Source organism: Parus major, chromosome 1A (genome assembly GCF_001522545.3).
Source record: "Parus major isolate Abel chromosome 1A, Parus_major1.1, whole genome shotgun sequence".
In the NCBI taxonomy this organism is placed as follows: domain Eukaryota; kingdom Metazoa; phylum Chordata; class Aves; order Passeriformes; family Paridae; genus Parus; species Parus major.
Genome location: NC_031773.1, coordinates 58,491,482 through 58,513,153, shown reverse-complemented (window position 1 = coordinate 58,513,153; position 21,672 = coordinate 58,491,482). Strand labels below are relative to the sequence as shown.

The 21,672-nt window shown below is 44.9% G+C and overlaps 1 protein-coding gene across 3 annotated transcripts; it reads left to right on the top strand.

Annotated features, from left to right (window-relative positions):
- Positions 1-66: 66 nt before the first annotated feature.
- Positions 67-21,649, top strand: SLC37A3 (solute carrier family 37 member 3). 3 transcript variants are annotated; one of them, XM_015629024.2, is made up of 15 exons: positions 67-148; positions 3,318-3,492; positions 3,595-3,709; positions 5,723-5,815; positions 6,250-6,333; positions 7,526-7,671; positions 8,270-8,366; positions 9,413-9,497; positions 10,554-10,738; positions 13,148-13,289; positions 14,482-14,583; positions 15,706-15,753; positions 16,480-16,631; positions 18,337-18,402; positions 19,221-21,649. In XM_015629024.2, exons 2-15 carry the CDS (start codon positions 3,392-3,394, stop codon positions 19,311-19,313), a joined length of 1,509 nt encoding a protein of 502 aa, XP_015484510.1. In that variant the 5' UTR covers positions 67-148; positions 3,318-3,391; the 3' UTR covers positions 19,314-21,649. The 3 variants fall into 3 exon arrangements, with proteins under 3 accessions (XP_015484510.1, XP_015484509.1, XP_015484508.1); XM_015629023.3 differs by lacking the exon at positions 67-148 and adding an exon at positions 238-396; XM_015629022.3 differs by lacking the exon at positions 67-148 and adding an exon at positions 238-494.
- The last annotated feature ends 23 nt before the right edge of the window (positions 21,650-21,672 follow it).

Below are 21,672 nucleotides of genomic sequence, written 5' to 3'. Positions count from 1 at the left end.
GGCGCCGCTCGCTCCCGCCCCGCACAGGGGGCGGGCAGGGCCCGGCGGCGGCCGCGGCCGGACTACAGCTCCCGGCGCTCCGCGGGACCGCCCGGAAGAGCCGCCTCCTCCCGCCGACTTCCTCCGGCCGCGCTGGGCGCCGCGCACGGTACGCGGGGCCGGGCGGCTCCTCGGGGCGGCGGCTGAGGCGCGGAGCCGGGGCGGCGGCGGCGGAGGAGCCGGGCCGGGCCCTGCCCTGCCCCGCCCGCTCGGCTCCCCTCCCCGCCCCGCCGAGGACGTGGCCCCAGCGCCGGGAGGGAGCCGCGTCCTCCTCATCGCCCCCTGCTCGGGCTGGGCTGGGCTGGGCTGCGCTGCCCGGGCCTCCCCGGCAGCCCGGATCGTTCTCGGAGCGTTCAGGTGCTCGGGGCAGCTCCTTGTCCTCCTTCCCGGACAGCGTCCGGCTGCGCATCCGCGGTGACGGACGGTCTGCTTGTGCTGGCTGCGGAGGGCCCTGGGTGGGTTTGGGGTTGTGCCACCGTTCTTCTGTGTTTGGAGACATGGAGTGTCGGGGGCTATTGGTTTGGGTTTTCATGGCGTTTTCTTTGTGGGTTTTTTTAAAATTATTACTATTTTGAAGAAAACCCGTCGTTTGTTTTGCATTTTGGAATGTTAAGGCTGCGCTTTCCTGCTGGCTTTGGAGGGCATTAAGGGTGTTTATTTTGAACTTAAGATGTCTTATTTTGACTTTAAGTGAAAGGATAAGGTAGGGCAGTGAGGAGAGCTTAACAAATAAGGGTGAAAGCCTATCAAAAGCTTACTCAAAATACCAGCTTGCTGAAGGTAAATAGTGCTAAATAGTTAGACAGGGCAGTCCAACACTCTAAAAGCACTCCTCTTCCTTTCTTAAAGGCATGTGCTTCACTGTCTTGAGTTCTGTGGGTCATCCTGCTGCTGAGCTTTTGTTCCACCACAAAGCTACTGTGGTGTTCTCATAATGATTAAAAAACTAATTTTAAAGAAGAAACTGGTTACAGACTTTTCTAGCCTAGTAAAAATGCCAGTTTTGAATATAGAAAGGGCAGGATGAAGAAAGAGGGAAAACAAGGTCTTGTGTGGTTATCTCAACACTGTGTAAGTATCCGGTGCCAGGTCTAGAAAGATAGCTGAGATTGGGAAGCTCTGAGGAACAGATTGTTTCAATAGTAAATGCTGTTTAAAAAAAAGGTGACTTTAAGGTCAAACCAGGTCTTAACTTTAAAAGGACTTAGTATCTTGGACAATTAAGATCTATATTTGCATATGTTGACATGAAGCAAGTAAATCTTGTGCTTTGGGCTGCAAACTGATTACCCAAGGAAGGAACTTTTCCCCACAGCATTGCACAACTGGCAGTGTTTTGCTTTCCTCGGCACAGCTCTGTTATCTGCCTGGTGGGAGGGGAGGGAGAGTCAAGGAAGCTGTTGTGTTTGACCAGCAGACCGTGTGGCTCACAGGCCTGTAAGGACCATGGAACTGGGACACTGGAGTGCCTTGGCTTCCCTACTCTGTGTGGGGGACAGCCCTGAGCTGTAGGGTTACTGCTGCCTGACAGGGACTAGCACTGTATGGCACTTGTGGGGGTGCTGAGTCTGCATTCACTGATGCTGAGAAATGGTCTGGGACCTCAGGTGAAGGTAGGTAGTATGGAGACTCCTTGCAAAGTTGCCTCTTCCAGGGCTAGTCTTGCCTTCTCACAGCTCCAGTTGTAGGCACTTTTTTTTCCTCTCTGCAAACCCAAGCAGCCTAGACACCTGTCCCTACAAGGAGGTGCTGACACACGAGGTGCTGTGTGCCAGCTGGAGCAGTGACAGTGTGGCTCAAGAGCTCCTGGGCTGGATAGAGGCAGATGGTGCCAGGTCTTGTGCAGACTCACTGCATTTGTCCTGGATGAGAATGGAGGTGTTCAGGTGTGGTGTAGCATAAATGTGGCTCCAGTGTCTCAAGGCTGTCATAGCTGGGTCTGTGTTACTCAGAGGATCTCCATGCCACTCTCTGATGTGGAGGTCAGATGTGGTGTCAGTTTCCAGGGTGGTTCACATGTCCAGCAGTAGCTGGGTATTGCTGTTGGTCAGGTGTGTGTCATCACTCAGAGAACAGGGAAGGGAGACTGCCTGCAGTGAAAGGTGTCTTGATCAAACCTTTAAAAGGTGGAATAAAAAGTCTGTGTGAAATAAAGGGTTTTCAGCAGCAGAAATTTGTATGAAAGACTGTCTGGGCAGTGACTTCTACTTTCTCCAAGTGCGGTTTTGAAGCTGAAGTTGAAAAGTTTTCTGTCAGATGTGCAAATAATTGCAAACAGTGCCAGTGGGTACAAAAGGACACAAAGGCATTATATTCTGTTTTATTTCAGTGATGATCCTTTGGGAGAACAGGGGTGGTGCCTTATTTTACCTCTCAGCATTCAGAATGTTTGTGGTGTTGGCATGTCTTCTGAAATGTGTGGAGAGATTCACCCTCTCGCTGCCCAGTGGGGCTGTTTCCCAAAACCTGTTAGCAGACATTGTCCCTTGGCCATGCCAGCACAGCTGTGGGATTGGAGTGGTGTGATGTGGAGCAGCATGAGTAAACTGTGTGTTTGTCATGGCCTTCCTCCAGCACTGTTAGTTTCTACTTGTCTCGAGGTTGAGGCAGGTGTCACCCATGCCCTACAGGTAGGAGCAGGAAGGTGTGACATGTGTGCTGCACTAATGAGTTAGGGACAGATGGAGCTGTAATCTCAGGCTTGAGAATCCTTGAGAAGGATTCCAACTGTTGGATTTCAGCACTGTCTCACAGTTACTTACCTTTTTCCATCTATGCAAGTCCTCTCTTGAGTTTATTCCTTCAACAACGTCTTAGTGAGGCAGCTGGATCCCAAACCTTTCTCCAGCCATATCCAAATGCTGCTCTTGTGGTTTCATCACCTGCCTGTGTCCAGGTGGGTAGCAGCAGCTACTCTGTGGTGCACCTTGTGTGTAAATGGTACACAGTGGTCTCTAATGGGAGAATGCTGGAAGTTGGTAGATCCAGGGGGTACTCCTTTGGTCCTGGGCACTGAAGAAGCATCTGCTAGGAGAGACACAAAAAAGAAGTGCTGTGAGGGAACTGGGAGAATGGGAATAAGAAGACACCTTAAGCCATAGAAGTTGCTGAGGAGTGTACAGCTGATGAGATGGGTAGTGGTGTGAAACAAGTTAGAAAGGCATGGCATAGAGTTGTTCCGTCTGGATTCAAGCTGTTTGGGGAGCAGAGCTGTGCTTCATACACCTGTTTGAATTCAAATATGTTTTCTCCTCCCTTTCCACCTTCTTCTCTTGCAGTGAGCAGAAAAATGACTTAATCACCATTCAGCCCCCGTGGCCAAGGCAGGAGCAGGGGTAGGGCTGCCAGGAAAATGGCTGTGCCTGGCAGCTTACGGAGGCAGCCTGCCAACAGAGGCCTTGTGTCCCACTGCACCCACCATCATATTGTTGTGTTCCTGCTGACCTTCTTCAGGTAGGTTGAGTGTACCTCTGCTCAGATATTTGTACTTCCACCCTTCCCTCCTTGACCTCCAGAGGAGATTGGGCCAACCTGTGTTTGTGTGTTTTCTGGCAGTTATTCCCTGCTCCATGCCTCCAGAAAGACATTCAGTAATGTCAAAGTCAGCATTTCCAACCAATGGACTCCTTCCTGCCTAAACAGCACGGCCCCCGAGCTCCGGCCATATGAGGTAAGGACACAAGGGAGAAGGAAGTGCTAGGAAAGGTGGGCAGCTGCCAGTGGGCTGAGCTTGTGGAGCTGAAGAGGCCCCTTTAGGTGTTCCTCTCTTCTCAGAATGTGAGTGGAAGCTTCAGGTGTTGGCACTGTAGTTTTATTGATCACCAGGCAATGCTGAAACCTGGCCCAGTGGTGCCCAGAGAGAAACTTCTCAAGTAGCTACAGTGTTCCAATGGAAATGGGGGCCCCAGAAGAGTCTGCAATAGCCAGTAGCATGGAGGAGCGAAAGAGGACTCTTCCTTTGAAGTGTTGGTGGCAATAAACCAAAGCAGTTAATGGGCTTACAGAGAATTCTGTGAAGTCCTGGCTGTGTTTTCTCTGTGGCAGTGGTGTTGCTGCCATCCTCTTAAAAGGATAGCCAGACTAGGAGAGAAAGCTGTCTGACAGTGCTAGCTGTTTATCCTAAATTGATAATGAAGAATGACATTTTGTCTTGCATCTAAAAGGCCTGATTTCCATGCTAAACATCCAGTACCCCTTGTCTGTAAAATCCTGGTTTCAGTTAAAGCAGTGGGAGTTTTGGCAGTGCTTGCTTACAGGAAAGGAACTTTTAAACTGCTTGATTCTCACAAATGGGAATGCAAGAACTACCTCCTGGTTCCTTCCCTGGGGTTTTTAGGGCTTTTCTTTTTTTTGTAGTGCTTTGTCCTGATGCTTTTGAGAAGTAGAAGAAATCTCATGTTAAAAGCTTGGTCACAGGCCATGAGATCTATTAGAGGTAGGAGTTCCAAGTCAGCTGCTGGAGCGTTGCCTGCGTTAGAAATCATTGTTTGTTTGAATGTTTGACAGAAGGAACAGAAGGATGATAAATGCAGACTTCTTGTGATAAGCAAAACCAGAAAATTTGGCTTGTAATGTGTTCAGGATTTTATAGTATGGCCAAAAGGAGTGAGCATCTCAGGGATGCTAAAATGAAATGCAATATGTTTATATTTAGTTCTTTGTAACATTCAAACTAGTATATTTTGGAAGCTGTTTTGATTATTATATTTTTTTAATATATAGATGATTTGGTGTTTGCTGGATGATGAGATGCATGTGTCTGATCAAGAAAAATGGTCATAGTGGTCCTTTAGGTATCAATTTAGGATACATCTGTTAAACTAAGTGCATGTATCATTAGTGTTGTCTGAACAGGATGTTCTCCTGGAGAGGTAGAATCAAGCTGAAACTAATGGCACATCTGTAGGTTGAGCTTGGATTGGGTTTGTTTGTTTTGTGGGGGCATGGTGGGAAAGGAAGAAAACTTTGTTCTGATTAACTTTATTAATTCTTCAAGTTATCCTCAAGCTTGCTATTTTTTTTACCTGATGTCACTAATCTTTCTCTGGGGACAAGTGAGACTTTTTCCCCTTTTTTGATCATATTGAAACTAAAGTGAAACTCAGGGTAAGCACAAAACCCAACATTAGTGATTGGAGTTTGTTGTAAATGATTTCCAGTCAGTCTATTTCTTCCCCTTTTTCCTTTTGTGCTCTTTCTTTTCTGTTTGTTTCCTGTCATTTCTTATTTTGGCTGCTGTCACAAATACTTTAAGGGAATTATTCATTTAGTGAAGACAGCAAGAGAAGTACAGAAGAGATGCTGCACATGAAACAGAATATGCCTTAGTTGTATTATTCATTAAAATGCTCATCAGTGTTTCAGAGTAAGAAGCTGTCTAACAGCTGCATGCTAGTTAGAAGAAGGGTTTGATTTGCCACTAATTTGTCTTGATCCAGGAGAAAGGAGCATTTCTCACTTCTGGTTTGCTAGCTTCCATTTTAGAAGTGAAGCAAAGTGTCAGTGGATGTTTTCCGCCAGAAGATAGTGCCAGAATTGTTCCTGATTCAATAACTGAAGTGTTGGAGAGATGGGAGCTTGCTTGGGCCAATGCTGTGCTGCTTTGGAGCGTGGGTTTCCATTGAAAAAGAGTAGAATGAGCTATGACTCTCCCTTTTTACCTGTCAAAATTTTCCCTCTGTAGCTCTGGAACAGCAGCCATTTATTTCCAAATGCAGAAGAAGCAACTCTCTTCCTGGGGACACTGGACACCATCTTTTTGTTTTCCTATGCTGTGGTGAGTAAAACTAACCCCAAACTGCTCAGCTTTGGTTGCCTCTTACTCACACCCACAAGAAAAAACTTAGTTCAAAAGCAAACCCTTCGCTCTTCCAGTTTCTGTTAGTTCTGCCCATGCCTGTCACCCATGTGAAGATGCTTGTTAACAAACACAAGGGGAAATACTCTCACTTCAGAATTTCTTACACTTCTGTCACTGGGGAGAACTAGTTCTGTCTCTCCAAGAGTTCTCAGCTGAGTTTTTTTAAAAAATAAATGTAATAACAGCTATAATCAGGGTTTCTTTGGTGACAGGAGAAGTGTTTAGAATCAAACTGTAAGTTGGTATAATAATAGTGTTTGGATTAGTATGGCCCTTCTATGTAATTTTAATTCTTACAGCTGTAAGGTGCAAATCCTCTGGCTTTATTTAATGCTGTGTTTTGTTCTCAGGGTCTCTTTGTCAGTGGCATAGTTGGGGACCGCCTGAATTTACGCTGGGTTTTGTCTTTTGGCATGTGTTCCTCTGCTCTGGTGGTAAGTTGGAACATAATAGTGGGATTTAAAAATCTGCCTGAGGTTTTCTGGTTAGGGTTTATTTAATGCCTGAGGGTTTCTGGTTAGGGTTTTGCTGTATGGGAGAAGAGGCTCTGTTTCTGTGTGAGCTGTAGCTGTCCCTCAGTGGTTTCAAAGCCCGCAGGTCTAACTTGTTGCAGGGTGCAGGTACTGCACTGTCTAAAGCATTGAGCATAGATGACTCTCCCCTTCCTGAAATGTCTAGCTCTGGACATCGTGTTAGAAGGAAATTCCTAAATTTGGGACACTGTCTAGAGACTTGATGAGCAGCTTTTGTTCAAGATTGGTATATTTGGGCTTTGAGGGACTGATTTGTAGTATAACTTCGTCTCTTAGACCATGTTTGTTGTTATCCAGGCTTTTGCTTCCAAACACAATCTTTGCTCTGTTCTTTAAAGGACGTCCTAACAATACCAGGCACTCATATACTTATTTTATATAATTGCAAGGAGGGTATGTGTCAAAAAAGAATGTCTGCTTTAAACAAAAGGTGTTTTGTGTTCAAGTTCAAGCCTCTTCAGATAAGTGTAAATCAGTTTTATCTCATGGTTTTCTGGTTATTAAAGCAGCAGTAAAATGTGTGGAGTGTGTCTTATTTACCCTGTGGCTACAAACCCCACTGTGCCCTATTGGGCTCTGCAGACACTTGACTACAATTGTGCATCAAGCATGCTGTGCCACAATGTGTCTTTATTTTGAGTTAGAGCACTTAGTAATTTGAGACCTGGCTGTAGTATTTGTGTTAAATTGGTGAAGATACATGACCTGTGAGGGTTCTGTGTTCACAGAGAGCCTCACGGATTAGGATGTCAGTACAACAGCAGATCAAAAGGCTGCTGTATTTTTAGTGTTGTCATTGAAACTATTTGTGTCATCTTCTCCTCTCCTGTTATAACTATGCTGTTTGGGGAGACAAAAGTCTTTTGGAGAGGAAGTGCCATGACAGCACATTTGTCTCTGGAGTCAGAGCTGTGCTGGCTCAGCAGAGGGTGCTGTGAGCCCTGTACTGTCTCAAACAATGCCAGCCTGGCCTCTGCCCTGGCCCCTGCATAGCTCCCTGAAAGCTTGTTCCTTTTTTTAGGACCCCACTCCTGCCTGTCTTTCAGCAGTAGCCTCAGGGTGTCTTCTCTGTTTTCCCTCTGCTCTTCTCTAGGTATTCTTCTTTGGCACACTCACAGAATGGTTGCATTTCTACAACAAGTGGTTCTACTGCTGCCTCTGGGTTGTGAATGGCTTGCTGCAGTCCACTGGCTGGCCCTGTGTGGTTGCTGTCATGGGAAATTGGTTTGGAAAAGCTGGGTAAGTTGAGTTTTCTTCAGTTACTCATTTATCTGACCTGCTGAGTCCCAGACTGAGCTGAAATTCTCAAACCAGAAAGGACAATTGTTAGATCATAATTAAAATTAGGTAGAATGAAATATGCCATACTTGCTCTCTCTTTCTCTCTTTCACTTTTTTCTGGAGACACAGGACAACCTGGTGTGAACACAACTGTTAAGCTGTCTTAAAGGTAAAGCTACCCCATGACAGTTAAAAGTACAGGTTCAAACTTCAAAAAATCCCATTGAGTAGAGTGACTGAATTTTAATTTTAAATTTCATAGGCTCTACTCTCACTTTGGGGTATTGCAGATGAGCTCTATTCATAGTTTGTAACCTTGTTGCCAGCGCACTCTGCTTTAACACAGATGTTTCAGGGTTCCTGGCTTATCTATTTGGCATCTCCAACTTATTATGTGTTTTGTTTTAAATGAACTTCAAGTCTCTTTGAAGTGGTCAGGGAAAATAGTGTAACTTTATTCCTAAGTTAAAGTTCACTTAAATGTTATGTTTTTGTCTTGTTCTTAATGCCATCTGTCCTCACATTGCCTGCTTCAAATCTTTTTTCCCTTCTGCAGGAGAGGCTTTGTCTTTGGACTCTGGAGTGCCTGTGCATCTGTGGGAAATATCCTTGGAGCATTCCTTGCTTCCTGCGTTCTCAAATACGGCTATGAGGTAGGTATTGCTACCTGGCTTCTAGCTACACCTGCATGTCTGAGTGGGTTATGAGACACTGGTTTCTTGTCCTGTCTTTGAGAGATAACAGCCTCATGTGTCCAATTTCATCTTCCCAAATTCTGTGGAAGTAAGCAGTAGGCAGAATAGAAAGGCTCTTCCTTTCCTGACTCCTCCAAGCTGGGAGAAATGAGCCCCAGACTCCTCTCAGAGTAAAAGGGACTGATGTCATTGAGGAGCTCTAGTGTCACATTACACCTTCTTCAGATTTGGGTGGCTTCAAGTGCTCCTCAGAGTCATCCATCACAGCTTCTGAGTTGACAGGAGTCCCTGGAGCTGGAAGGGCATGGAAGCATAGCTGCTGTGACTGGGAAGAGGCCAGGCTGTCGTGTGGCAGTGGACAGCTGAGAATGGGGGTGACCCAGCACATCTCATAGCACAGGGCCTCTGAGGACAGGCTGGAAGAGCTGAGCTGGTCACTCTGGACAGGAGAAAGCTTAGAGTATCAAGAACACCCTTCCAAAGCCTGGGAGAAGATTGCTGAGAAGTCAGAGCCAGACTTTTTCCAGGACTACATTGTGAGAGAGCGAAAAAGCAGCAGGTATAAAGTGAAGCAGAGAAGGTTCCATTTGGATGTTTGGCAAACCATTTTCCTATGATGTACATTAAGCAGTGGAACAAGGGGACAGAGCCTGGACGATCTGTCTTTGGAGGATTTCAAGAATCTGATTGACCAAAGCTCTGAACAACCTTGTCTGAATTTGGTGCTTGACTCTTCTTTGAGCAGTCCCTTTCAGTAGAGTTGGATCTCTGGTTGTGTTGGCTCAGCTCCTTCCTCGCTGCTGTCACCTCAGTACAGATGGGCCGAGATAGGACCAAGTCTGTTCAGGAGATCACTTGTTTCCAAGTGTCATGGATGCAGACTGGGTTGTTGTAGCTGTGTTTGCTCTCTCATGAGATTGAAATGTAAAGAAACCCTCATTAGAGAGGAAGGTGTATGTGACTGAAAGTGCTTAAAAAAGAATGCCTTATTTATTTCTCCTCAGTATGCTTTCTTGGTGACTGCCTCAGTACAGTTTGCTGGAGGAGTCATTGTGTTCTTCGGGCTCCTGACATCGCCGAAGGAAGTGGGTGAGTGGAAGAGCTGTGCTGTTTCAGTCCCTTCATGGAAAGCAGATCTTCAGCTTCCCATGTAGTACTACTCATTCTGACAGCATTTATCCTCAGGGCTCTTATCAAATGGTGCTGCACCTTAGTGCATGTAATGGAGCAAATCCTTTGCTTGCCAAGATCACATTAAATGCTACCATGCATCACGTGAATAGAGTCTGGATATTTTTTAAAGCAAAATGAAACAGCCTGGCTCTAACATCTCCACTAGGATATGCCTCATTATCTGTTTTTCTTCACCTGAAACATCAGTATTTGTTAAAGAAAACAGCAGGCAAACTGATAACTGGCTATTCTAGGAGAAAATTAGGGCAAGCCTTAAGTGTGCAATGGGAAGGGAAACTAATTTTGGTCTGCAGGTCTCCCACAGACAGATAAATAACTCTTGGGTTGAAGGTGTTTCTTCTCTGAGAAGGTGGCAGGCAAGTCAGAATGCAACAGGAAAACAAAAGAACTTTGGGGCTTTGACAGGGCCGTGGAGGAGGTTTCCCAGGTGCCTGCAAAGGCTGTAAAGTTGGGAGCTCTAAAGCTGCCATAAAGTGTGCTCGTAAGAGTGCTCTGCATCCCAGGAGGCACAGTGCAGTTCCCAGGCCTTCCATTCCAGCAGTCATTAACAGGCAGCAGGTGTCTGAGACCCTGCTGCTGCTCTCAGCCTCCACACTCAAGAGAGGTGGCACCCAGGAGCCAGAGCTGAGTATCCCAACCCCTCAGTAAGGGGGGAAATGCACTAATTTGTTGTGTCTTCCAACTAATGGCCAGACACTCAGAACAGACAAAGCCGACGCCAGGATCACACAGTACTTTCAAGAGCCCTAGAAGACAAAGGGTAGAAACTGGCGGCACTGCAGAACACCACCTAGAAGAGTTTCTAAGCCAAAGGAGGATGGAGGTATGGGAGAGCAAGGGAATTGCTAGAAGGTAGAATTGCTTAAAAGAAGCGAGCGTAGCTTTAGAGTGGGGAGAGGGTGAACAGGCTGTGGTCCGTTTTTCCTGTTGCTTATTCTTTGTAAAACTTAGGCCTCCCTGAGCTTGGAGCAGATGAAGATGAAGTCAGTGTGGAAGAAGATGCCAACAGACCCCTAATGGGCAGTGATGATGTGGATGATGATGACCGGAATTACTCCATTCAAGCAAGTGACAATGACAACCATCCCAAGGCCATTGGCTTTTTCCAGGCCTGTTGTCTTCCTGGTGTAGTACTGGTGAGGACACAGATTCTTAAGTAAGAGCTGACTTACCTGTTGAACATAAAGCTGTCTTTTTGTATTATCAGGATTTGTTCCCATCATTGTTAATAAGTTGTCCATATCTTGTAGTGGCTGACATCTGACGTGTCATGCTGTTAAAATGTTGGGGTTGTGTCTGTTATCCTTGTGTGCATGGATGATGCTGTCTGGGTGTGTGGTGTGTGTTGCTCTTCCCATCCTGCTTCATGGAGTGCATTTAATGAGTCAGTGAAGGGCAGCAGGGATCCTGCCCTTCCTGCTGTGAAGTTGCAAGCTAGCCCATGAGCAAAGGTGGTTGTAGGATGCTTCTTTGGTAAGAGATGCTTGCCGTGAGGAGTGGGGTTCTCACTCCTAACTGAGCATCACACAGAGCTCTGTGGCACTGATACTGAGATTTGGAGGTTTTTGGTAATCTTAGAGAATAAAACTGGCCTGAAAAGCCTGAATCAGCATGATGTAACATCTGACAAAGTGTGTAGGGTTTTTTATGAACAACAGGAAACAAGGCCCAGTGATGCAGTTTCCACATATCCTTGTCTGTCCCTTGGAAACTTGTCATTCTGTATCAGCAGTATTGCCCAATTCATGTTCAGCTGAAAAGTTAACCTGTCATTAAAAGCAATGTTAAGCTTCTGCACCAGTGGGCTGTGTGCCCCCTGAATACTAGAACCAGTACAAAAAAGTGTGCTGAGTGGCTGCTCAGCAGAACAGTGGGAGCTGCCTGGATTTGTCATGAAACAAAACTACTGAACAGGCAGTGTTGTCAGGTACCCTTAATGAGCAAAGCAGTTGGCTCTTGAGATTAAGGCAACAGAAAATCTAGAAGGGATGAGTGCATTGTCAGTGTGTTGAGTGCAGGAGAACCACAGTCCCATTGTTAAGGTCTTAGTTGAGGGATGGCAAAAGAAAGCAAACCCATCTTGGGTTTTTTCCTGCTCTGGCTAAGTGCCTCACACAAAATGTTAGTGATGATGTCTGCCTCAGTTGATGTGTGGCTTTTTTCACTGGCCTGAGCAAAAGGAGATGGCAGCAACAGAGGTTGCTTGCTTTGAACTTTGGGTTTTGGGGGCAAGTTCCACACCCTAATCCTGTGACCTGAACACCTCTGAATTTTATCTGATGTCAGCTTAGTGCCCAGCTAAACAGGGATACCATGTCAGACTGGTGAGAAACCAAATACTGAAAGAATCTCCAAAGCCTTGTCAAGATTCTACAAAGAGTTTATTTGACATACTTTTTCTGTAGCTCTTCTCATCTCCTGCTGAGTGATATGGTGGAAGAGTTTTAGTACAGACAGCTTTCCCCTGAGCCTCTAGGAATTCAATGTTTAATCATTCAAGGCAATCTGGTAGACAGTTCCTTAGTGTGTTGTAATAAATATCACTTTGTACAGTGCACTTTTTGCACCCAGAGTCAGAAAAACCCTACCAAACATCCCCATGTCTTCCATGTATGGTGGAAATGAGTTTGTGTCCTGTGAAGAGTGAAAAAGCATTACAAATACAGCTAAGAAGTCTGTATCTAATAATATAAATTCAGAAGAGGTGATTTTGTGGAGTTTAATGTATAAAAATATCTGCTTTTTGAAATTCAAAGTCAAGTGTCCATGTGCACAGAGCCTCAAAGCACAGAGCTGTGCTTTAACATCTTTGTCCTTGTTTGCCTCTTCCACTGGGTTCCTTGAACTGCTGTCTTTACTGAAATAAAGGGTGTCCTGTCCCTCTGCATGCTGGGCCAGCAGTCCCTGAGAATGGATCTTTGCCACTCACATGAAGGCTTTGAAGGAGGAGATCTGCTAGCTAAGGACAAATTGAGCCCAGCAGCCAAAAGGTGGTTGTCTCAGCTGTTTGGTTTGGGAGCCTGAGCTCAGCTTTGGCCAAACCTTTCATCCTGTGTCCTGGAATACCTGCCTGGGGATTATGAGCGAAGCTTTCTCTTCTGGTGCTGTAAGCAGATGAGCCTTCTGAGCAGCACAAGATAGCACAGAGGAACCACTTCATATAACTTTTCTCAGCATGATGCACAGATGACTAAATCTCAAGCTTGTTTCATGTCACGTGGCTGGCTCCCTTCTCTTCAGAAGGTGAATTAAATTTTCTTTGTTTTTTTGAAGCCTGGTGTCATTTCCTCTCAAGATTACACTGAAAGTGTTTTAACCCATTGCATTCAGTGATAAAAAATAACCTTCTTGGCAGTGATTTTTTGTATTCCTGGGTTCCCTTTGATGTGCAGCATTAAATTTTCATGATGCTGCCTTCTTACATGAAATTCAGAAGTGCTTTCCCCTGAAAGCTTTATCTGGATCCAGAGCTTTATGGGAATGAGCAGAAATGTTGTTTGCATTTCTCAAGTGCTAACTGCTCACTGGCCCTCTCTTTGTTCCAGTACTCCTTGGCCTATGCCTGCTTGAAGCTGGTGAATTACTCATTCTTCTTCTGGCTGCCCTTCTACCTCAGCAACAACTTTGGATGGAAAGAAGCAGAAGCTGACCAGCTCTCAATCTGGTATGATGTGGGAGGAATCATAGGTGAGTGAGCAGGGGAGTGACGTCTTGCAGCTGCCTTCTTAGTGTTTGAGGATGAAAGACAGTGAATGCAGCCAGTGCAGTTGTATTCAATGGGATCTAGCTGTTCACTGAATGTGGGAAAAGTCTAGATTTGTATGTGGCTGCTTGGCTTTTTTTTACCTGAACACAAAGTGTATGACACTCTAAAGAGTTAACATATAACTGAAGGGCAATGCTATGCTCTTGAAAATTACCCCCAGCTGGCATTTTTCTTCACTGGCTAGGACTTCTTGAGAAGTGCTGTGTGCAAAATGGGGCACCTGCTTGCTACTTCCTTTCTGACAAGTACCCTTGGGGAAGATTTAGATCTGGACTTCATGGGTTCCATACTGTCCAGTCTGCCCCATGTTTCTAAGGACAGACTCATTGCACATCTCAGCAGAGCAGGCACTGTGTTATGTTCAGAAATTAAACGTAATTGCTCTTATTTCTGCTGGCTCCAAAACCTGACCCTCTTCCTCCAGAATGAAGTAAACTTACTGTATATATGTTAGACTTCCTCTCCTGTGCTCAGGTTCTAGTTTTATTCCCTTGTCCAGTTAATAGGCATCCCTGTTTGGGTCCATTCAGGGTCTGTTTTTGCCTCTGTGGCCTTTTCTGCATTAGGCTTTCTCAGCATTCTGGCGTTTACCAGCAGAGCAGTTCCTGCAGAGGTACCAGTGGTGATTTTTAAGGTGTTTTTTATTGGCCTTTGGCATTTGCTGCGTTCAGTTGCACCCACCCTAAGTAGGTGAGACAGCAGAGAATGTGAGGCCCTTGTGTGTTAATGTTTTCCCTGTGAGAAAGGGCTACCTTTTCTTGTACTTTCAGTTAAAGGAACCAGCCACAGTGTTCAGTTTGCTTAATCCAGGGCTGTGGTGGTCCTCTATGAGAAGAGAAAGCAAAGTAGAAGCATTGGCTAGTGGCAGAAAAGAGAAATAATAAATTCCCAGTAAAGCAGTATGAGTAGTTTTCTCTGCTTTATCTGAGACACTTCACTCTGTCTCTGTGTCTGGGGCAGTAAGGGCAGGAGGCTTAGCTCCCAGGATTTTAGAGGGAATGTGTATTGATGAGGAGGCCAGAGGCCACTGCACTTAGTGAAACAAGCTTTGTTCAAGGTATCAGCATCCTGGGCCTGACAGGGATTTATTTTTTTTATTTTTTTTTTGAACAGGTGGGACTATCCAGGGCTTGATTTCAGATGTGCTGCAGAAGAGAGCCCCTGTGCTAGCAGTGAGCCTGCTCTTTGCTGTGGGCTCTCTCTTTGGATACAGCCGTGAGTACGCATGTGCTGCACAGGGATAAGAGGTTCATTCAGCACCTCCTGGAGAGAACCAGAGTACAGCCTGTTCTCATTATGTTTTCTGGTCTTGAAACTGCTTCTGGATCAGAATGGTGCCTTTTGGTCTATTTTGCTTAAGTGTGACACTGCCCAGGAAGAAATCTGTTCTCTGGTTAATGGGGTGGAAATGAATTCTCTGAGTAGCTGGATTTCCCTGTAGCACTGAGTTATGGTACTGATCCTTCTCCAGTGTCAGTGAGATTTTTGTCATTGTCATTGTGTCAACACCATAATTGCAGAGCAAGAAATCTCAGGTGCTTCCCTATACTATAAGGAAAGAGAATCTGTGGACAGATCTGTGCTGGAGTATATGTGCACTACTCAGAGGCAGGAGAAGCTCTTAGACTTCACTACATACACTTCTGAAAATGGTGCAATTGGAGAGTTTCTGCCTCTTTTATGATATAGTTCTTGGTGTCCAGCTTTTGAAAGGAATCTTGGGAAAACAGAGTGTAAGGAGGTGGGAAGATGTAATTTCTGTGAAACATCTATGAAGAGGTGACAGGTCTTCAGACAATGTCCTGTGGTACAGAGTGATTTGACTCACTGGGATGCCTTCTCTGTGTGTTCCTCCAAAATGGGGTGGTGGTCCAGACAGACGTTTATAGACCACTTTGAGATCTCTGGGTAGAAATCTCTGCTGGATCTGGACATGAAAAGCATGGCTTTTGGAAGCATGCAGGCTTACTCAGATGGTCTTGAAGTAAGGTCAGTAAGTTGCTATCATTGAATAGCAAGGATTGGGTTTGGTGGTCTTTGTAGGCTCTTGTGCTAACTCATTGCTTTGAAAAGTGAATTGGAAGTAAACATGAAATTATTGCTGATGTGGTTTGAAGTTTGTGACTAGGCAGAACAGCCAGAACCCCAGGTGCCTTGTGGTTAACTCAAAAATGTGCTACTGTCCAAGCAGATACAGAAGCCTCAGGTGATCCCAAGTTCCTGTAGTGTAAAAATTCACAGGGAGTTTGAGCTGAGTCTGACTTCCCCAGAGAGACAGATGAAGGATTCTCTTACTATTCAAGTTTTATTTACACTCACATGGACTTTCTCTTGCAGGTTCCCCAAACAGCAAACCTATCAATGCTGTGATCATGGCAATTACAGGTAATTTCTCAAAATCCACTGTTATGCTGGTGGACATCTAAATCCATTGCAGAACAATCAGTAACACCAGCCAAGTGGTGGCAAGGTGTTAGTGTGTGCTGCCATCTCTACTGGTTTTGCAGAAAGAGTGAAAACTGGGTCCCAGTTTCTGTCACCTTTGGAAAACAGCTGTAGGAAAACTGCCTTACAGTGGCAGTTACAGAATATAGACTGTATAAAATAATGGCCTGGAGCTGAGGAGATCTGCCTTGGCTCAGTATGATGGAGGTGGATTGAAGCAGTGATCTGGTATCTGAGGAAGTGGGTATATGACAGAGTCATGAGCTGCAGCTCAAACTGGAGGGTGTTTGTCAGAATCCAAAATACCCTGTGTGCTGTGAGAGGTCACAGACTTCTTGTGCTACCACGCATACTGTGCTGTGTTATGGAGTTAGGCCTGCATGAATAGAGCCTTTCTTTCTAAATACTCTTACTTCAGAACTCTCTGTTCTGTTGTTGTGGGTATTTTTTTTTTTTGGCTATTTCTGTGTGACTGCTCCAGATAATCAGGGTGTTCCATGACTCTATGTTTCATATATCCCTTCACCTGCAGTTAGTCTCTGAGCACTGTCCCTAGACTTAATTCTTGTCCTGAGCTTTCATGGTAGAAAATCTGTGTTTTGAAGATGTTTTGTTGAGAGTCTGTCTGAGTATTTTGCACCAAGGCTGTTTTCTTGTCACTTTCAGGATTTTTTATCGGAGGCCCTTCTAACATGATCAGTTCTGCAATTTCTGCTGACCTGGGGCGTCAGGATCTGGTGAAAGGCAGCAGTGAGGCTCTGGCAACAGTCACAGGGATTGTGGATGGAACAGGCAGTATTGGTGCTGCCGTGGGCCAGGTGAGGCTACCAAAGGACAAGAGAGGTCTGGGGAAGGAAGAGAAGTGTCTGTTGTGGTTACAGATGTTAGTGCATTCTTCAATTGAAGCTGTGTGTGGGGAGAAAGAGAGGGTTGGGGGTTTTTAAGAATGATTACTTAAGAACCAACCAAGGGAACCTGTCTGTTTTAACAAAGTTTCCAGTGGAAACAATGTAATTAAGAATTAAACTAAGTATTCACAGTGCTAATGTTTAGGCGCTTTGATAATTCAAGTGAATTTACAGACTTTCATATCCCGAATTTCAGAAAACTTTGCAAGGAGTGAAAAAATATTTTGAAGTTTGAGATGTTTTGAGGTGATAGGAAAACCTTCTCTTACAGAAAAGTGTATCTGTATAACTGACAAAAATTTGAGTACCTGTTATGAATGTTACAGTGTTTATGAAGTGATTTAAAATTTGCTCTTATTTGTGCTTTCTCTTTTTATCTGTGGATGTCTTTTGCACCTTGTAAATCCAGCCCCACTTGCTTCAATAGTCCATACAGTGTGCTGCCAGAGGTCTGAGGAGTGGTGTGTTGCAGAGGAGGAAGCTGACAGTGTGCCCACTGGGGATGTTTTCTTCTCAAATACAAGTGTTAGCTACATGAAAGAACACAGTGGTGCTTTGGGGAGGATTTAGTAGAGAGATCTGAGCCAGTTCTACTGCAGGCATCCCCAGTGGTGGTAAAATACCAAGGATGCAGGCAAGGCATACGAGTTTCTTTTCCAGAAAGAGACTTGGGTTTCTGCTTGCCATTGATTGCCTGATAAATACAATCATTCAGTCAGTGCTTTGTAGGATAGATGCTGCTTATCTCCTCTGAACACGGAAAATTACAAGTGCTTTGAGGACAAATATCAGTGCACTGTTGCACTCTGTGTTCTTCTGGCATCATCTCAGTGTTTTTGTCTTCCCACACACATACCATCCAAACTCACGTCATCATAAAAAGTGGGTCTTTGGTTCTGAGAGATTCCACCTGCCTCCCTTCCCAACACTGCATTTATTCCAGCAGAGACAACCGCGACGTCATTCCGGGGGTGTGTGAATAACGGCAAACGCACAATGAGCATGTTAGAAATTCAGATCCTGTTTTGATGTACCCAGTAGTGAAGAAGGGAGGCCCTTGTGCAACATCTGAATATAAATCTGCTTATAAGGGATGCATTTTCTTGTGTGGCCTGGACTGCCCAGTTGAGCCAGGGTGCAGCTCAGAACAGTGTAGGCTCAAGTGTCTTGCCTAGATGAAGGGTTAAGTATAAGTAGTTACTGGTTGCACAGTTCTTGGAAATGTGCCCTGTATAATTTATAAGCCATTCTAGAGCATTTAGTTCTCATGAGAGTACTTACATCCTCTTATGTCCCAGTGTTCCATGCAAAAACCTCATACTCAGCACAGTTTGTCACCCTTTGAAACTGTAGTTCAGTTCTGTCTTTGTGCTGTTCTGAGTTACTGTAAACTTTCAGGATGGTGTCTCTGCTTTGCTGAAACTGTGAGTTTCATACAGAAAAAGGCTGCTGTCCTGAGTCATCTCTTCTGCCAGGAAAAGATCAGTTGGAAGATTTTGTCATCAGTTCTGTGTGGAGTGCCAACAGCCCACAAAGTCTAGAAAATGAAAGTGTCATGCCTGAAAGTCATGCTTATCTTCCCAGTTTGAATAATGTTTTTTTCATTTCTGTTTAGTATCTAGTGTCCTTGATCCAGGAGAACCTGGGATGGATGTGGGTTTTCTATTTCTTCATTCTAATGGTAAGAAATCACCTTTTTAAAAAATTCTTCGTCAAAGCTCTATTTGCCATAAGATGTTTTTGTGGGAGCCTGAGAACTGTGACTTCTGATACCATACTCAAAGTGGCCTGTGGTGTGGCTTTGCCTCAGGTTGTCTAAGTCAAATGGGTTAATTTTGGACCCTTTAAAGTCACATTATCTGACAGGAATTGAGATCGTAGCAGAGACACAAAAATACTTGCCCAAAAATACCTGTATGCATTTCCTGAAGCTCACCACCTGACTTCCAAGGCAGGACTTCTCCCTCCTTCATCTCCATGATATGTAGTTTCTAATATTTTCAGAGAGCTGAAGTTAAGCTGCTTGCTTGTTAGATCTTGAAGATAAGTGGGAAGAGCGATGACAGTATTAGAACTAAACTGGAAATGCCTTGGCCCTGTTTTGCTGCTGGGGCAGAGAGCTGTTGAGGCCCTGATGTGCTCAGCATCACCACAGTGGTGAATGCTGCACAATTTACTTGGTCTTCTCTGCTGGAAGTGCCAGGAGATATCATTGCATCTGTGCTGACAAGGGAGAAACCCACTTTGTTAACTAGCAAAGGTGGTGAGGAGGAAGGTCACTGAGGAGCTGGAGAGCTCATCTTTATGAAAAGGTGATTATGACAGCTGAAATTGTATGAGCTTTCCTGCAAGCTCAGTCCTTCCTCTGCTGTGCCACTCTCTCATTGCTTCTCTTAGCCTGTGTCTTCCTGGGATGGCCTTGGATGCATGTTGGAGCAGGGGATGGCTGCAGCTCTGGTTTCTCTGTGCTAATTGTCCTGGATTTGCTTCTTTCCACAGACAAGTTCAACAATCCTATTCATTTCACCATTGATCGTGAGGGAGATCAGGTTGCTGCTGCATGAGCAGCGCCTCCGAATGCTGGCAGAGTGACTTCTGCTCCCCTCTGCAAGGACTGCTATATGGAACTGACAGCTGGGACACTCATCAAAACTCTGGGAGACCTGTTTGTTGCATCCTCCAGGTTTGGACTGATTCAAAACAACTCCACAAGGCTTGATTGACTCGCCTTGGGGGAGCTCAGTTGTGATGCACCAAATACCTGTCCTGAGACCACCTGTGTCATGGAGCTGCTGACCTAAGCCTGACAATGCATAGGACTGATGGATTGTCCCAGCCTCCCAGACTCTTCCAGCAGTCACACCAGGGTCTTCTGTTGGGTGTCTTATTCCTATACCTTTTCTTATTTATTTCTGGATGTGCTGATCAAAGTCAGCGGTTTGAAACTGACGGTTTTTAGGAGACTGTCTTGCAATAGTGCTGGTAAAGTCATAGAGTGCAGTTCATGGATAGTCCTAAATTTCAGATCTCCTTAGCTTTTAGAAAGGGCAAAAATAATTACTTGGGATTTATGCTGTCCAGTTGTTTAAAAACTGCTGTTGCTAAATCTCTGCACAGATGGACCTCTGCTATCCCCTGTCTCTTAACTGTTACATATTCCAGCAGTCACATGAAGAAGTTACCTCTGTATTTGTTTTTAACATTTTTTAATAATGTTACTAATCTCTGAGAAATGAGATTTCTTTTAACTATTGAAGCAGACAAATAGTGTGCAATACTTTCCTGTAATCTCTGAAATAAGCCTTAATAGGTCCTTTGTGTCTAAAGGATCCTTGAGTGGCTTCAGGGATCAGTAATGGGACACAAATACTTTCACTACTTTGTTTATTGAACATGACCAATACTGACCAAAATGGGTGTGAGGTGACCTTCTGAATGAAACTAGTGTCACTGACTTCATACTCTTTGGGCAATTGCTCATCTCTAGCAAAGAAGGATCAGAATGGAATTAAAGGAATTTAAGGGACCTGGCTGCTCTCAGACAGGGGCTTCCAGACAGGGACTGAAGTGTACTCATGGAGTAGCATTAATGAGCAACTGCTGCTCTCTGGCCTCATGCTCCTGTGGCTATGGCTGCATAGGGGGCCTCAAGCTCCAGGGTTTGGAAGCTTGAGTTGTACCTTGAAGGGAAAGGTAGATTCAGGTTTACCTGCAAGCACTAAAAACAAGTGGCTGTGCTTGGTGTGGTGGAGTTTGAGTGCTTTGCAGTACTGTGGTAAGTGGGGTGACCGACTGACACCTCTAATATCTGTTTGTGATCTTAATGGGATCACTGATTAACTTCTCAAAAAATTGATTTGTGTTTCTGCCTTGAGATGTTTCATTGTAATAGGTCTGTGTTAACCTGCAGAACTTGTGAGCAAGCACTCTGTCTAACTAGTCAGCAGTGCCTGGATGGAAGTGGGGAGCAGCAAAAGTGTTGGAGCTGAGAATTTGAAACTTTAAATAGGAACAGTTGCCTTTTCAAAATGTACATTGATTTGATTTTATTTTTTAATTGATGAATGTCAATTTTTAGCCATGTGTTGATTGTAATGAGTGGAACATCATTAGTGCCTTACGGTTTTACAGTTTTGAATGGTTGCTTGGTGATTGCTGCTTCTGTAGTTATGTCTCCATGCACAGCTTTGCTTAATGTGGAACTCAGTTGCCCCGTTTTATACTTTTTTTGGGTCTTTTTCTCTGGGTGGAGGTCATTGTTGCATCTTTTTACTACCCTTCAAAATATTTCAGTGCTTGAGGAAATGATGCCATTAAGCTAATATGGGACCTGAGTCCTTGACTCTTCCCATTCCCATTCCAATTTTTGCCTGTATAATTAGAGCAGGAGACTGAGAATCTATCATCCTGTTCTCAGAATTATGCCCTGGGGTTAGTGTTCACATCCCAAGCTATTCATTAGCTCCTGTACAAATAGAATGAAAACTCCCTGAAATTTAGTTCTAAAATTGATGGTGGCACTGTTTGCCCCAGCCACAGCGTCTGAGAATCTCTGGTTTCAAATTCCAACCTGGATGAACTTCTTGTCTGCCTCTCTGGGCAGCAGATAAGCTTCTGTTGAAAGGTGGGGTGGGAAAGGGATGTTCCTGGGGTTGGGGGGAGGAGAAGCCTGCCCCGGTAACAAATGGCTTCCTGTAAACAGTTCTGTCCCCTCTTGAGAAGTGTCAGAAGTGATGGAGCGCCAAGCCCAGGGCGCTTTGGGGCCACCCCCACTTAGTGAGGCGTGCCTAAGGCCTCGGGATTGCTGCTGTTGCTGTTGTCCTGGGTTTTCAGTTCTGTGTATTTCTCCAGGGTGCTCTGAGGGAGAAAGGTTTTCAACCTGGTCATGTCTGAACTGACCTCACATGAATAAACATACTTTGACTTGATCTGGGCTAGTTTGTCTGTGTGC

Bases quoted from the DNA above. Each gene is read 5' to 3' on its own strand.
- SLC37A3 (XM_015629024.2), top strand. From the start codon at position 3,392: ATGGCTGTGCCTGGCAGCTTACGGAGGCAGCCTGCCAACAGAGGCCTT. The intron at 5,816-6,249 runs GTGAGTAAAACT...TTTTGTTCTCAG, and splicing joins TTTTGTTTTCCTATGCTGTG to GGTCTCTTTGTCAGTGGCAT. The intron at 9,498-10,553 runs GTGAGTGGAAGA...TGTAAAACTTAG, and splicing joins GACATCGCCGAAGGAAGTGG to GCCTCCCTGAGCTTGGAGCA.